Raw genomic sequence first — 16889 nt, 5'->3', positions numbered from 1 at the left:
GACAAAAAAAAAACTCAGAAGGTATGTATGCCTTTTTGCTTCCCACTTTACAGTGACATGTCAGCCATACCCCACTCCACTCCACTCTCTTTCACAATATTAAAAAAATGGTTACCAATTTACTACTGTATTAAATAAAATAATATTTTTATACATTTAAAATATTTAAAAAAACGTAACATAGTATTACATATAAAATATTAAATAAAAACACAATCTTAAATAATATTAAAATTATATTATTAAAAATATTATAATATATTAAAATATTAAATAGAAAAACATTATATTAATTAAAAAACATAATACTAAAAACATAAACATGTTAATAGATACTATCTAATAAAATATTAGATGCAAATGGTTAATTATCCACAAAACTCCAAAACCCACCCACCGTCTCCGTCTTTCCCAAACTCACCCACCGGCCACCACCCCAATTATATTAATTACTTAGTTCTATTATTCTTAAACCCCCACATATTCATCTGATGGTTTAACCTAAGACCCAATTGCACCGTCCCACAAGCTTCCTTTAACTTCATCTCTATTTTTTCTTGATTCAAAACTACTACTACATCATGGAGACTCACTTCTAATTCGAGTCTTGTGTCATGATTTAAAGCATCATTTTCATGTGTATCAATAGAAAGATTAATATGAAACACATCTTTCCTATTATTAGTTTCATTTGTACTTGAATTATCACCCAAAATTTCCTTTATTTCAGTAATAACATTCCCAGGCATTTCATCAAACACCTTGGATGCACTCTTATTATCATTTCCATTTTCTCGTAAAACATCATTATCAATTACCCTTCCGTTCTCCAAGAAATCGTTAATACCAAATACCTTGAAGGCTTCATATAAAGAAGAATTTTGATCATACAGAGAAAACGAATCTTTCAATTCATTTGCATCCAATTTCAATGCTAAAGAAATGGCTTCTTTCAATGTGTGAAATCTATACCGATGCCATGTCATAAAAACATCTGTAATTTCTTGTTCAAGGCCATTCATAAAAAGGTATATAGCATAATATTCATTAAAATCTTCATAAGGTTTGACAAGATTGAACAAAAACTCGAATTCCTCACAAAATTTTTAACCGTACCTTGTTGCCTAATTGCCATAATCTTTTCAATTGCTAATTCCATGGCTAAATTGTTGCTGATGTTGTGAAAATCAGTTTTGATTGCTGCCCTAATTCCAGAAATTGTTGATCGTTGTATTGAATCTTGATTGTTTTTGTTACCCTAAATGTTGAACAGTGATTCGTGTTATCAATGTCACTATTAACCCACAAGTCAGAGGAAAGAATGCTCTGATACCACTTGTTACGATACAAAATGGTAATCGAGATATTAAGATCGATAAAGAGAAAGGAAGAAGAACAGAGAGAGGGAAAACCAAATCAATTCATCGATACTTGTCTATCCAACGGATCCCGTATATGTATACAAACATATTACGGGTATAACCCTAAACTATTAGTTATTTACACATTAGTCCCTCTAATATTTGATACCTAACACACCACCACACCATAGTCTCAAAATATTGAAAAAATGGTATATTTTTTTGAAGAATGTAGAAGTGGAGCGGGGTTTTAAGCGGTGAATTTTCCACGGAGATCTTGCCGTTGGGTGATCCCGATATCGCCGGGGCGGTGATTGCCGCCGGCACCGCCTGCCATGTCATCAATTCAACGGTAATTTGGCATCCACACCCATCAGCCTAAGACATTCCATACGTGATAGTTATGCAATTGCATCGTGAAGGAGAGTACTATGTGATTTTTTTCAAAAACTCAAACCAGTGAAAAGAGTGGTTTTGATTAGATAAAGTGACACAATTTAGAAATAAAAAAAAACAATGAATTTACGTCACAAGAAGTTTGTCTCATCGAAGTACAATGGAAATGTAACCAAAGTTTAAGATGACAAGAAACCTGCATAGTATATGTAAAGAGTAGAAGTGATAATGTGACATCTTAGCTACTTTTTTAGAATTAGATTTTATGAATAAAATCTTTATAGGATAAAAAGGGTTTTAATACTGTTTTTAAGAGCAAATAAAATCCTTGTTTTGAAATATAATATATTTATATTTATGATTGATAATTCATGTGTTCTATTTTATTATTTGTATCATCTAAGGCTTATAAAGTATTAAAGGAAACGTTAATACATGTTGTTTTTGCCGAAAGTTGTTCAAGTTCAACAGACCCCAATTTACCTCATTTTCACACACTCGAAATCCTTTACTTTAGGAGCTTTGTTATCAAAGAACTTCAGAAGAAGTTTCTTAATGGTATCATCTTGATAATTATTATAGGGCGAAAATAGTGATCCATTATTTAAGAAATGAGTTGATTTGATAAAAAAAGTCACATATGAGGTCATTTGTAAATACAACTCGTTAATTTGTGTCTACTCAAATTTACTGGTCAAGATTTGCTAATTTATAACTGGTCCAAGTAGGTGAGCAACACCCACAACAACTGTTTGTCACCACCGACTAATCATCACCATTCACCAACACCATAACAGCACCATTAGCAGTACCACATCACCACCAGCACCATCGTCACATGTTACATGGCCCGACCCACAAGTCTTAACAGTATAATCACTTCGTATATTGTTCCATTGAGGTCATCCTCATAGCAAAATTGGTATATTAAAGTACTAAAGTGTTCCATGTAAATTGTTCAACTTTACACTGTTATGATAGGTTTAGAACACAGTCAAAAGATAAATGGTAAAAATTCAGTACATACAATAAGCATCGTAGTTGATTGACGAATCATGTTGAGAATGAGGGATCAAGTAAGAGATTAACTAATAATATGTAAGGATAGATGCACAAAACTGTAAATAGTGACTACATGCAAATGTTTTTATAAGAATTAGAATTGATATATTGGTAGTAAAGTGACAGAATGATTCATTAAATCAAAGAACCATAATTGTAGCAAATTTACTACGTGTTATACGTCACCAAGTAATATACACACATTTTTTCACTTCCGTTTGCCCTCATGCCGATTTCAGATTCTGCCAATAAACAACAGTCAAGTAGGGATGATAAAAGAATCCAAACCGAAAACATTCAGTATAGATAATAGGACACGTTTTTAGGTATGAGACAGGGTATTGGGCACAACTTTATAATCCGATATAAGATTGTGACAACCCATTCTATGCCCGGCCCGTTATCATCAAATAATATACATCAGATTTTAACTAACCCGTTTCTCTTCTTCAATCTTGGCCTTGATAAGGGAGTAGATTGCAACTCCAGCAATGGCAATGGATGTACCAATGGCTGTTTGTGTTGAAATCTTGTTACCTGCACAAATCATATAATATTTATGTAAATGTTGGCCAAACACTTGTTATAACACATGATCAATGAAAACACCAAAAGAAAGATTACCAAACACGATGATTGAGAAACCAATTACAAACACTCGTTTTAACACGTTGCCCACTGCGTGTGTAAGAGGTGCTACCCTTTCAAGTGTGTTGGTTGCAAGCTAACAAGCCAAAAACAAATATAAAAGTGTTCATACTATATAACACAAAACACAAAAAAATACTAATATGTGTTGTGTAAATCACTAAATTGCAATACCTGGTTGTAGAGGTGATAGAACATTCCAACCCAAAACAGATCAGATAAGAACTTACTCAAGCCCACTTTAGCAATTGCATCACTGAATCCATGATTTAGAAGTTGAGGTCCCTCCAACTGTGGAAAGATTTATAGATATAACAGAATATTTATAGTCACATAAGATAAAAAGCATAGTATTCTACTTACAATTATGGCAGGTGGTATGCAGACGAAGAGGGCAATAATGGAAATGTAGGCATACAAGTTAGTACTATCCATATCAGTCTGCAAACGCAGTCACAGTTGTTATAAAACATGCCAAAGTTGTTAAGAATCTACACTCTATTTTGACTTTGACCATTTTCCTACATTCTCATTTAACCATGTAAATGAAAATGATGATTGATGAAAATGGTCTTAGCATAGAGTACAACCATTGCTTTCTTAGAGTAGATGCTCCTGTAAGTGAAGGAGATATTGGAAATCATTGCACTGATAAAACCTAACCAGTTGAATGACAGCTCAGTCAAGGAGGCCATTGATACACCTGCACATTCACACTTCATTTCAGCTTCTAAAACTACAAATTATCACTTGAAAGTTGAAACATAACCAGTTTTGAATAAAGAAAAGCATACCAATAACAACAGGAGCCAAAGATAGCCATAAAGATATGGGAATCGATTGTCCAAGAATAAACTGAGAAGCAGCAGCATTAAAAAACGGCTCAAGGGCTATTCAAAAGAAAAAAAGAGTCACTTGTTCAGAAGCTATGTAATAAATTGTTCATAACTTATAAATGTGCATGTGATTAGTCTACCTTTGATTGTGTGAGTAAATGAAACAGCAACAGCTGCAAATGATATATTACTTGTCACATGGCCTAAAGCATGACATAAAGCCACAGGAATAAGAAGCTTCAGAAGGTTTGAGTCAATTGGCTACACAAGATAAACCACAAGTTAGTTACTTAACTACCTTTAATGACAGAGATACAACTTTTGGCAAATAGGTTTAATTTCAGACTTACAGCACGTTTGGGTAGACCAACAGTCCAGCTACCAAGACAATAAACCACTCCAACGGCCAAATGAATAACCGACACAAAACTGCATACGTAGTTATGTACATAACAATGCACTTTATAAATCTATTTATGACATGGCCAATTAACATTAAATATAAAGTTAGAGCAAACAATAACTTACTAGGGATAAGGGAAGTAGTTGTAAATCTTCTTGTTGAGTATGTTGAAGATAACATTCAGAAAGTACCTTTAAAACAAACAGCAATAATAATTCTCTCATGCTTTGATACATTAATAATAATACTCAAGCATCCATTTAAAAGCCTAATAAAAACTGATTCTAGGGCAAATAATTAACATGCATTAATATAGGGATTTTTATAATATTGTAACATACCACATAAAGAAGAAGAATCCGGTAACGAGCCACGGATACTTGGCGAAGAAGCCAACCGGAGCAGCATCACTATCAAATCACCAACCAATATAAAACTCAGTCAGTCAACAAAAGTCAAAATTAAAATGAAATTCAAACTGAGTCAACGTATCTCACCCGGTGGAATCACTAGCAGTGGCGTTAGACGGTTTGAGAACATGACGGTTTGGTGTATATGTAATCCTGGATACTGGTGAGGAGTAGTGGAGGTTAAGTAAGCTAGGGCGAAGCTGCCTTCCGCAAACCAGATTGCCTCCGGTGGCCGGAGATGAGACGGCGACGGTGGTGATCCTGGCCGCCGGTCTGGTGAGGCGAGGAAGGCCGGTGGTCCCGGAGGAGAGAAGTCGAGACTCCATATTGTGACACTTGTGCAGTGGTGTTTGGTGGGGATGGATGTTATCCTGTTGTCCCAATCAAATCATCACACTCTAATTCTTATGTCATGTCAATTATACACGCACACTTTTTTTTTCTTTTTTACTTTTATCGGTGTCGGTGTCGGTGTCACTAAACCAATAGGTCATAGCTAAAAGCACGTTCACCGTCTTATGATACTACAGATCCTGTGTGATTTGTTAAAAAGGTTGGTTCAACGTGTAAAAGTTTTTTGACTCATACCGTATAACAATAATGACCTTGCAACGTATTATGAGTTTATGACTAGTTGGATGGTTAGTTCGGTGTGTAATATTGTGTATTGTGTAATGCTTTCAAGATGTCCCTCCTTTGATGCTTTTGTTTTATTTCAACCACTAGTCCATTATGTTCTCACATAACTTGGTATTAGCATATTAGCATGCGAGTAATCAAACGCAATTAAGCTACATATATCTTATATTTCTAATGATATAGTAGGCATTTAAACTCTTTCTTTTATTACCTTTTGATTTCTAGGCTTTCTATACATGTTTCCGATGCGCATAATAATTTTGATATGTCAGTAGCCTCTCAAACATGTCCTAACTTGGAGCGGATCCCAGACACATTGCAATATTAGTGATGTGACACCAACCGTAACGATGATTTTAAATCAATATGTCTACTCAAGGAGTACCTTACACATTATTTATCTTTGTTAAGAGAAAGTCATCTTTCTCACCTATAGTATACAAAAAAAAGTTTTGAGATAGTATGTATGTCTTGAAACCCAAGTCTTAAATCTCCTTTTGAAACCTAAGTGATGTTTTTATATCATCATCATCATCATCGTCATAATCCTTTGTATTAGTTACTTAATTAAGATATTACTAATATTTTGTCACTTTTATTTTGTTTGATCATTTCTTTTGTTGTTCTGCTTATCCATAATTGGATCAGTCATAACTATATTTTCATTTTGTGCCTATCGGGTTTACAAGGATATTATGGACGGTAGAGAGAAGAATGTTGGAGTTAGTAAAGAATAAAATTGTTAAACAGGTTAACAGATCATTGTCACTTAACTTGTAAAGCAAAAAATTATATATCTAAACCCATGATATATATATAGGGCACATATCCACGATTTTATAGTTGCGGTAAAAAAAAAAACTTCTTTACAAGTTAAAGTTCAGCAACAAAGGATGTGACAGAAGGTGTAATAATAATATATCTATTCCTAAATTTGAAACTTATGTTTATCTGAAAATGATCAAACCCTTGCAAAATCAATTGTATCCTTCCCATTATGTGATTTCCTATAAAAATGCTTCACATAATCCGAATACAATACATGCTTATACAACGCGGTCTCCCCTCCCGAGTTCACTTGTGGTAACGGCCCGATGACATCACTAGGTCTCGGGTTCACAAATAATGGAACCGAAATTCTGTTCTCATGCGCATTAGCAACCACATGGTGTTCAATGCTCTTGTATCGACCATTACTCATGATTTGAAGCGCGTCTCCTATGTTGATGGTTAAAGAACCCTTGATAGGTGGGACATGGACCCAATTGTGACTGTTGGACATATAGCCCTCCGGTTTCGTCTTGGAGAAGGATGGTTAGTGTTGAAACATCCGAGTGGCTTCCAACACCAACGGTTAGCTCGGGGTTGGGACATATAGGGTAGTAGTTTAGGTTCATTCGCCTCGAACCCATGAGAAATGGCTCGTTGGTTTCATCGAGTTGTGATATGCCAAGTCTTGTGATTAGCACTTTTAGTAGTGTTTTGATTAGGGGTTCTGACTCTTTCATGTATTCCAGAAGTTGATCCCTATGTACACCAGAAACAAATCAGTTAAGTGACAATCTCTTCAAAGTTTTAAGAAATTGTATTTACACGGTTCAGTCCGGTTTGAATTTGGAACGGGTCGTGTAAGCCAAACCAACCATTTAGGCGTTTAGCCTTTTTTATAATCATTTGGGTGATTTTTAAAAAAAAATATTGGTTTATATAGAGGGTGTTAGTCGTGTTAGTTTGACGTATTATAGGTTGAATTGTTCAACATTAGTAAGACCTATATATTTTTTATTTGTGTCAAACATATCAACCATAACATGTACACACTTAAAAATCGCATAATCTAAACACGACTCATTTAATCTGTTTGTGTAAATGTGTCAAACAGGTTGAAAAATACTAATCAAGTTGTAAATTAGTGACTCGAGTTAGTGGGATGTTAAAATGGGTTAAATGGATCATAATAAATGGGTTAGTTAGTCGATCTATTTGATTTAACAAGTTGGGAGATCAACTTGTTTAACTAAATATGTTAAACACGACCAACTAAAATAAGGTCCGTTTTAATAACCCAAACACGACCCATTGTTAAAACATGTTAGATACACCAATCCAAAACCTGATTATTTTCGTCCCAATTGTGTTTAAACCGTCAAACTATCCATTATTTATAAACTATGTAACGATTTACCTACATACAGATGGCCAATATGCAAAAGCTTCATCATCCGAAACATAGAAACAACTAAGATAATCCTTCCACTCGTATGCTTTATCAACTTCAGGAATAAAGCTCGTAACAAGCCGAACATTTTTCGTCGGACAATTCTTATACAAGTACTTCTTTTTCTCGTCAGCACACAACGAAAAAAACCTTTTTGTCGCATCTTTCACGTCATCAAGAACCTTAATGGGAACTCCATGATTAACTACTTGAAAGAATCCCCAATTCTCAGCCGCGTCACATATAAGTTTGATCACCTCAGGATCATCTGGATTCGACATATCAATCACTGGGATCGACTCATGGTGCACCACTTTGCTCATATCGAGCCGTTTTTCATGTGGTTGGATGAATAATTCAGGTAGTGTTTCGATCTTGAGTTCGGATAGACCCTTTACACCATGACCGTCATCGAACACGAATGCTTTAAGTTCTTTGTTGTTAGTGAATGAAGGTGCCATTAACACAAACCTTGATTAAGTTATAAAGATCAAAAATACCAAAGATGAATTTTATTTATAGACGAATAGTTGGTTAAAGAATATAGGTATTCACATGATCACATCTTTATTATTATTGGATACTATTTAAACAATGAAAACAAATGATTTTACTAAACGATAATATTAAAAATGGAAAACAGAAGTTACGGATTATGATTTCAAGGCACGTAGGTGCAAGGGTTGTATCCCAATCACCATACATAAATTACTATGTGTGTGTTTTTATAACTTCAAGATAGGTATCTAATTTTTAAATATTAAATTGTTTTTTTTCTTATTAATATACACTCAACCCGTCAACGTATTGCTTTGAAAAGCATCTAAGGGTCTAAGATTCCAATTCCTGACACGACTCAAAACCCGACACGAAAAAAATATAAGTTTTGGGTTGGCTGACACAACCCGTTTCTTAAACAGGTCAACCCAAACCCGACACGTTTAAAAAAAAGGTTAACACGAACCCGAGTCATTAAAAAGTGAGTTAATCTGCTAACCTGTTTAAAAATTTTAGAGAAGTTAATATTTTCATTTTAGAGATGAGAAGTTTTAAATTCAAAGTTAAATATTTAGTTTGTTAATTTTCATGTATCAGTTTAACTTTTAAAAGTAAAAGTAATTTCTTTTTACACTACTTTTATCTACTTTTTACTCTAATAATTTCATTTAGTAGTTCTAACTGTATATTCTTTGGTCATTTCATTCGTTTGTTCTTATATTGAGCTAAAAATGAGAACCTACGTTTGTTAATTGAGAACGAGAGCTATATACACAAAAACAATTAGGTTTATCACAAATTATTAACAAGTTTTATATGAATAAGAGTAATTAATTGTTTAAATTATTACTAATTACTCATATTCTTATATGAACGTAAAATGGGTTGACCCAAAACACAACCCGAACACGACACGAATTTAAATGGGTCGACACAACCCGACACGAATAAAAGTATGGGTTAAGTTAGGGTTAAAGCAGGGGCGGACCTCGTTATGGGCGGGGAGGGGTCGTGGCCCCCCCTGTTTTTGAGCTCAGAACTTGATATAACATGTATATTTTGATTTGATTTACTAGGTAGTATGGTTAAAATGAGTAAATCATATAAGAAAAAGGGTTCATCAAGAGAAGTTGTGTGTTTGTCATTGATGGAAAAGAGAAGTGAAAGGAAGAAGACAATAGCCTTAGTAGGGGTATAAGGGTATTTTAATAATAGCACTCAAACTTAATATTTTTATTCATTATTGTTTTTAATCTTTGTCAAACCTAAAAATATGTGCTAAGAAAGCATCTGACAAACTCTTTCACTTTCATATCCCAATTATTTATATATACTCAAATGTTACATTGTTACATATTTAGTATTTACCATCTCATTTACACTATATTTTATATAGATGATGTTAGAATGCTTAATACAAAGTTGCGGTACATATATTTATTTGTTTTCTTGTTATGTTTATCGATTTTTATGATTTAGTTTTTGTTATGCTTTATGCACTATTAGTTATTGATACGAAACACTATCAACAATATATGACATTCTAGCAAAACTATATTTGATATTGACAATTCAAAATTTTTTATTACTTTTGGCCCCTCCTATTCAAAAGTTCAAGTTCCGCCACTGGGTTAAAGAATCTCAACACGCTAACCCGTCAACCCGTTAACCCGACAATATTGACACCCCTAGATATGAGGCAGGTTGTAAGGTTTGTTATACCATTAACTTGTGAATTATCTCCTATATTCGTATAAATAAGTTTTAGTCTCTCTCTCTCTCTTTTAAAAGTTTCTCAAAACATATAGTAACTGTTTTAATATATTATAACTAAATAAAAAATGTTATATTGTTAACATTTATAGTCGTGGTGTAGTTTCATACATCATATACAGTTCCATGCTTCGACGTCACATGTTGACAACACGAATTTGTACTTACATTGTTAGGTCGATTTAAGATTTAAGGGTGTGGATGAAAAATATTCAGCCTGGTTTGTTTTGGATGTTGGAAAATTGTCGGTCTTAATTTGTGGATTTCTTGTAGCAAAGGCGAAGACATGCTACATTTGGATTTTGATGTACAATTTAAGTGGAAGGTACCTCAATAATTTATAATCTTGCTCGCTAAAAACAGAAATGTGCCATTTAATTATTCAATTAATTTGGTAATATTATCATTAACTTTATGAGAATTAGGCATGGGATTGGTATCCACTTAATTATTGTTTTAATTATTCAATGAATTTGGTAATTAACTAATTATCATTAGAGTTACTTTTCAATATATTAATTTCTTGCACGGATAAAGAAGTTTGGAGAATGTCAATTAATAGCATCTTCAAAGCCGAATCCCGAAATTATTCAATGTATGATTTCTCTTTTGTTTGAGAAGAGATGAATGATGATCCAATCATATTCATCAAATTCTATTCACGGTATTCTGGCTCGGGTTATAATTGACTTTGGCGCACCCATGATGTTTTGCCTACGTGCAGTGGTGGACCTAAGATTTTTTTTCATTGAGGCGATCAAGAGACTTAATTAAAATTTTACGAAGACAATCAGAATTTTCGGGTATAAATAACACTGAATATTTTTTCAAAGGAGGGCAACTGCGTTTGAATGTGGGCATGCAACTGCCTAAGTGCAAGCTATGTAGAGTGCATGTTAGAATTTAAAAGGTTGGTTACTAATCACACGATCTGACTGTCTCTATTAGAGTATCAGTCTATCATATACAATTACATCCTTTATATGTATAAAAGCATTCACATCCCATCTCATATCCTCAACCTATAATAGAACTACTAATTACATTTTTCTAAATTTGTTTCTCATTTTCAAAATTTTATGCATCTTAATCCCTATATGTATCTCTTTTCAATTAAATATTACTTCTTTATTCTTCTTTTTATTACCTTTTCTCGTTCCTCCATTCACATCCATCCACCAAATATAAAAGATACGAGGGAAAAATAATGAGAACAAAATTTGAGGGATTTGTATGTTTTCCATAATATGGGATTGGGATGTAGAATGTATACATGCTTTCTATGCCTTTTGGTCATTTTACTTCAAATTTAAGAATCATGTTGAATAAGTGGGACAAGATGTGAATGCTCTAATGTTTGCAAAGTACGCCACATTGTGTTCATCGTTCATCACCCACATTGCATTCGTGTGCGGGGTAAAGGGTGCCTCACACCTTCAAGGTTACACCTGTGTGTGACTCCCTCTAACAGAAACCATGCAAGGTTTTATCCCTCCACCAACTCGCTCTTATATTTTATTTTATTAAAGTTTTTGACAACATTAATATTTCAAACACCTAATTTTGAGCATAAACATCTGATTCAACTTAGCTACATTTTGGACGGCATATGGTTCGTTGCGAAGTTATCACACACATATGAAATAGTTAGCATTTTTATTGACCGCAGTTACACACATACATAAAGCTATATCCAAACTTTGCGAAAATACATTTTTAAACTAGATATTTTAAACAATTTTTCCAACATAAGCATGATTGATGATAATAGAAGTAATCTTAAGTTAAAACTAGATATTTTAAACAATAAGCATGTTAATTCCATTGGTAAATAGTAAGTACATGTAGTTTACTTGAAACAATTTGTCTAGAAGAAGATCTATGGTCACAGCACATTACTTAATAACAATCATCAACATCATTCCTAGAGATCGCAGCATGTAATAACGAGCCCCGTCTTCCAGCAGCTGCAAGATATAAATATGCAAAAGTACAGGGTGAGATTTTAAGGCGATTTAGTGTCCTTGCTTACGACTCCAGGAAGCTTCATCTTGTGAGTCTGTTCAATAAAAGCGGGCGGTCTTTGGTACACAACCGATGCAGCTCGGATCAATATTCCAGCAGTAAGACCCCATATCATAAACTTTTTACCGCCTGTTTCGTAGTCAAAGAAATGAATAAGAAGCTTATTTCCCAACCAATCTATTTCTTCAGACTTATGATTTTCATCCTGTACCAGTAAATATTGGTGTTCAGTAAACCAAACTTTAATATAAGGTTTGACCAAAAGAGCCAACTCCTCAAGTGTTCGCTAGAGGAATAGTCAGATACCTTGAGAAACATTTCCAATGGAGCATCGAATATTTCATCTACTTCACCCGCGTTGGGAGTTGGAGTAAATGCGTTTATATCAGAAAGTATGCCAATAACCGGAGTTACTCTAAGAAGATGCTGTAAAACATTAAACATGCATCACAAATGTGACTCTAAAGAAACCTAACTCGGGGATGTGGGCTAAACACAATTAAACCCTAATACTAATAGCATAATATATACTTTAGATAAGAATGGTTCGAGAACGGTCACGACATTTACAAGTGATGGCTCGAGCCCTATCTCTTCCTTTGCTTCCCGTGTTGCTGTGTCAGCATCATCCACATCAGCTTCCTCTGTTTTTCCTCCGGGCAATGATACTTCACCTGTATAGTATGGTCCGTTCAAATGCACCATTTGTCATTCTCGTTAGTCACAGAAAAAAAATATATTATATGAACATCAAAAGCCTAATTTCCATCATTAAGAATTACACATTTAGATATCAGATAGCTCAAATTACATTTAGATCACCCATATTAAGGCACGTAAATTAATCGAACGAATACATACAGCGCATGTTCGTGTTTGTTCGTTTATCTTTAACTGAACATGGGTTTTCTAGTCCGTGTTCGTTCATTAAGTAAATGAGTGTGTTTGTGTTCGGTTATGTTCATTTGTTAACAATATATACGAATGGTTCACGAACATAATCGAACATAGATGAACGAGCCTAACTAAACTAAAACCAATTAAAAGTAATGTGAACAACAACGTGTTGGGCCTAAATAGTTATGAACTTGGTTTAAAAAAGCGTTAGGCGAGGCGAGGCGTTTTGGTTCAAAAATCCGAAGCGCGAAGCGAGAGCTTCACGTATGTGAGGCGCTCAATATAAAAATTACTAAAAATTAATTATACATGACATATTTTACTTGAAAATCAATCATAAAGATAAAACATATTTGTAAAACTAAGAATGAATACTTAATACGTAGGTTAAACATTATAAAAACATATTTAGAAGTTGCAAAACACTTTAATTCTTAGAGTAAAAAGTAAAAGGCATAGTGAAAAGTAATAATGAAGTTGCAAAACACTCTAATTTGGACTGAATCACATGAGGCGCTGCCTCAAGCGCCTCACGCCTCGCCAGCTAATGCGTCGCCTCAGGGCGCCTTATGTATTTTAGCTCCTTACTTAAAATAAGGCGTTTTCAAAAACGCCTCGGGCGTCTCACGCCTGAGGCGCGCCTTTTTAAACCAAGGTTATGAAAACAAGATTAAATTGTAATGGGCCTATTAAAATTAGATTAAATATTCACGAACATAAACGAACAAATGAGACATGCGTTCATGTTCCTTCTTTTAACAAAATTTCAATTAATGTTCGTTCGTTTATTAAATAAACGAACTTCCCATCAAACTGTTCACTAACGTTCAGTTCGTTTACAGGCCTACTCAATGTATTCCTATCACTATTTATGGTCAAAATAATCATGTTGGTGGTGCAGCTAGGAGCTGTAAGAAAACTGATTATTTCGAAAGGAAAAATTCCTAACATGACCCTAGTGACAAGAGAGATTCCATAAATGACCCCCCCCCCCCTAATTGGACAATTTCCAAAATGACCCATCTCAATCCCATCTGCAGGATGAGATTCAAAGACCAATAGAAAACTGACACGTAGGCATCCAAACTCACCTTGTCGATGAGTTTGGATGCCTAAGTGTCACCTTCCCATTCGACGTCGAATCTCATCTTTGACGATGGATTTTTTTAGAACGGCAACTTTCTTGTATTTAAGCTACCGCACCCTCCAAATTTGGAGAGCTTCGATGCCCTACTCTGGTCATACTATGTTGTCTTAAGCGGGCTCATGCCGGCTTCAAAATTTGGCTTGGGCGTTCCAATGGGAAACCATACCGCCGACTGTCACTTGACAGTCGTTGTGCCACCAAAGAGCATAACTCTCTAGCGTAACACACGGTAGGACAAAAACTCGGGTGGGCTCAAGGTTCAAACTAACAACCTTCGCATAAGGCCTAACTCAAATCCTTCATTGCCGGTATCCACCCAAAAGTGATACAAGTGGGATTTGAACTTGAGTCTCCACCGGAGAACCCAAGCCTCCTACCACTAGGCCACATGTGGAGGATTTAGAAGGGTCTTTCTGCGTAAAGATGGAACGGGGGGTCATTTTGGGAATTTTCCCATTTCAATATTCAATTTATCAGATCATGAATCCCTAAAAATGAGTATTAAGAGCAAAATAATATATTCTAGTCAGTTCTAAATGTGAGAATCTGCAATAATAAAATACACAGAACAGAATATAAACTTTTACAACATGCTAAATTTGACAGACAGACAGACAAGAGCATATTAAAAGCTGCCTAATTCTGCAGAGTCAAAAGGCAAAAGCAAGTCAAAATTGATAACAAACCAAATCTGCAAAATCTCAGTAAACAAATAAATTATAAATACCAGAGTGAGAAGAAAGGCCAGAAGACCTTTTGGTAAGGATCACGCGGAGGTCATCACCATCATTGTTTCCATGAAAAAGGCAGATCAAAACAGCAGCTCTGTTAGGGTTAGGGTTTAGCTTCTGATCGCCGGTGAAATCGACTTGAGAAACGGAAACGCCTTTCTCGGCGGCTAGATCCGGCGGCTTGTAGAGACGGAGCTGCTGAGCTAACGCCGTTAGCCGCGATGAGATTAAGTTGGTGGTTGTCATGGTAGTGTTGTTGAGTCGAGTGATAATGATGCTATTGAAATTGATAGCTTTCTGAGCATGTGTGTGAGCTGGAATTTAGGTAGGTTTTCATTTCATTAATATCTGATCTTCTATACATTAGGAATGGGTTCTACTCTACTTGATTCACCTTTTGACAAAAGGGTGTGTCTGGGATTGCTTATTTAAGTGAAAAAGGACTTTTGATTAAACTTATGAAATTTTGAAAAGTAGTTTTTAATGGAATGTTTTGATTAGTTTATGTGTTAGGGGAAACCAAAATGACCAAATGAGACACTCTTTTTTAAAAGGAGTGTAATGGGGTTTAAGGGTGAGAGGGTGTAATAGATAAATCAAACTCATTAAGTTAATAAGTTACATATTCATAACTTTTCAAAACCCCTCTATTTAGCCTTCACCATAAGTTAAAATCCATAAGGCCTTATGGTTTGCCAAACACCTTATACACTTTATTAACTTTTTAAAAATTTTATAAGTTATAAGTCGATAAAAATAAGGAATCCCAAACACCCCTAAAAACAAAAGAGTCCTGAAGTGGTTGAAAAGGAAAAAAAGAAAGATTGTAATTTTATTAAACATAAAAAAATGTTAAATGTGAATAATAAGTTTTAAGAAAATTGAGGATAGAAGCAGTGTCATAAAAATCGCTAGTCGTTAGTCGGGCGGTGGGGTGAGGACTAACGATTAATCAGGATTAGTCGAGATTAATCGAATCGGACTTTAATGTATAATTTTTAGTTTTATATATACATGCACACATTTTTATATGTAGCTTTCAGTTTTATACATACAAAAACATATTTTGGTTGGAATCTCGCTTGAAACTGGGGATTTTGCTGAAATCTCCCGCGGAAAACGGTTGATTTTGGTCGGAATCTTGCCGGAAGCCGCCAATTTTGGTTTGATTTGATCAGAAACTGTCGATTTTGCCCGGATTTTACCATTGATCGATTAATTGGCCGACTAGCCCAAAATTAATCAGTGAAGTGGAGACTAGCGATTAATCGGGGATTAATTAGGTGACTAGTCGGGATTTTTGCAACACTGGATAAAAGGTATTGCTGTATGGGAGAGGGGGTGAAGCGGGATTGGCTAGATCGGTATTGAGCCAACTCGTTTTGTGGGTACGTCTCGAGCTATTGTTGATATGCGGCATGTTAACGGACACATGACTGTTAGATTGATTGTTATATACTTATGTGTTACAAAAGATTAAGTATTAAAATCAACTTCAGTGTAACATCATGTATGTACAAACTCAAGTCTTCAATTTGACTATGATACCTAAGGCCAAGGGTGCTCATACGGTGTATGGACATGGATTCAACGAGTGTGTCGTCGAGGCATACATGGCGTAAACACCATCCTTGGCGGAGTGATTAGACTATGTTGTCTATGTTGTTGCATTGTTTGGAACACAAATTGGAAGAGGTGTATACATCGATGATAGAATAATTTGTTGTGTTTTAGTAAATGGTTATGCGAATATCCACTCCTCATCTAGCACATTGTACATAGGCAGCTAAGATGTACCATGTTTTTATATTTTGTTTTGTGCTCATGAGTTTTATTTCATATGTT

The 16889-nt window shown here is 34.8% G+C and overlaps 2 protein-coding genes and 1 pseudogene across 3 annotated transcripts; all 3 read right to left on the bottom strand.

The window, feature by feature from the left end:
- Positions 1–2788: 2788 nt before the first annotated feature.
- Positions 2789–5508, bottom strand: LOC143583699 (triose phosphate/phosphate translocator, chloroplastic-like). The gene is made up of 12 exons (XM_077065936.1): positions 5204–5508; positions 5048–5116; positions 4832–4897; positions 4654–4732; positions 4444–4564; positions 4262–4357; positions 4058–4170; positions 3831–3908; positions 3642–3758; positions 3444–3543; positions 3256–3356; positions 2789–3061 (listed from the first exon to the last, which is right to left on the bottom strand). Exons 1-12 carry the CDS (start codon positions 5440–5442, stop codon positions 3044–3046), a joined length of 1197 nt encoding a protein of 398 aa, XP_076922051.1. The 5' UTR covers positions 5443–5508; the 3' UTR covers positions 2789–3043.
- Positions 5509–6664: 1156 nt separating this feature from the next.
- On the bottom strand, positions 6665–8434 carry LOC143583698 (bi-functional coumaroyl CoA and feruloyl CoA ortho-hydroxylase F6H2-2-1-like; annotated as a pseudogene). The gene is made up of 2 exons (XR_013144228.1): positions 7941–8434; positions 6665–7282 (listed from the first exon to the last, which is right to left on the bottom strand). The product of XR_013144228.1 is annotated as a bi-functional coumaroyl CoA and feruloyl CoA ortho-hydroxylase F6H2-2-1-like (transcript).
- Positions 8435–11919: 3485 nt separating this feature from the next.
- LOC143583697 (nudix hydrolase 22, chloroplastic-like) lies at positions 11920–15315 on the bottom strand. Its single transcript, XM_077065935.1, has 4 exons — positions 15041–15315; positions 12801–12943; positions 12576–12695; positions 11920–12474 (listed from the first exon to the last, which is right to left on the bottom strand). The coding sequence occupies exons 1-4, from the start codon at positions 15288–15290 to the stop codon at positions 12250–12252; spliced, it is 738 nt and encodes a 245-aa protein (XP_076922050.1). The 5' UTR covers positions 15291–15315; the 3' UTR covers positions 11920–12249.
- Between the last annotated feature and the right edge of the window lie 1574 nt (positions 15316–16889).

Source organism: Bidens hawaiensis, unplaced genomic scaffold (genome assembly GCF_021521415.1).
Source record: "Bidens hawaiensis isolate Kalapana, Puna unplaced genomic scaffold, B.hawaiensis_p1.1 tig00032491_1, whole genome shotgun sequence".
Classification (NCBI taxonomy): Eukaryota; Viridiplantae; Streptophyta; class Magnoliopsida; order Asterales; family Asteraceae; genus Bidens; species Bidens hawaiensis.
The sequence above is the reverse complement of the archived record's forward strand: the minus strand, read 5'-3'. Positions and strand labels throughout refer to the sequence as shown.

What these genes read in the sequence shown, in the direction of transcription:
- LOC143583697 (XM_077065935.1), bottom strand. Translation starts at nt 15,290, where the DNA reads ATGACAACCACCAACTTAATCTCATCGCGGCTAACGGCGTTAGCTCAG. An exon ending in TGGCCTTTCTTCTCACTCTG is followed by an intron (nt 12,944 to 15,040) that starts GTATTTATAATT and finishes CATACTATACAG; the next exon opens with GTGAAGTATCATTGCCCGGA. An exon ending in CATTGGAAATGTTTCTCAAG is followed by an intron (nt 12,475 to 12,575) that starts GTATCTGACTAT and finishes TTACTGGTACAG; the next exon opens with GATGAAAATCATAAGTCTGA.
- LOC143583699 (XM_077065936.1), bottom strand. Translation starts at nt 5,442, where the DNA reads ATGGAGTCTCGACTTCTCTCCTCCGGGACCACCGGCCTTCCTCGCCTC. An exon ending in ACTGCTAGTGATTCCACCGG is followed by an intron (nt 5,117 to 5,203) that starts GTGAGATACGTT and finishes GTGATTTGATAG; the next exon opens with TGATGCTGCTCCGGTTGGCT. An exon ending in GGATTCTTCTTCTTTATGTG is followed by an intron (nt 4,898 to 5,047) that starts GTATGTTACAAT and finishes TTTGTTTTAAAG; the next exon opens with GTACTTTCTGAATGTTATCT.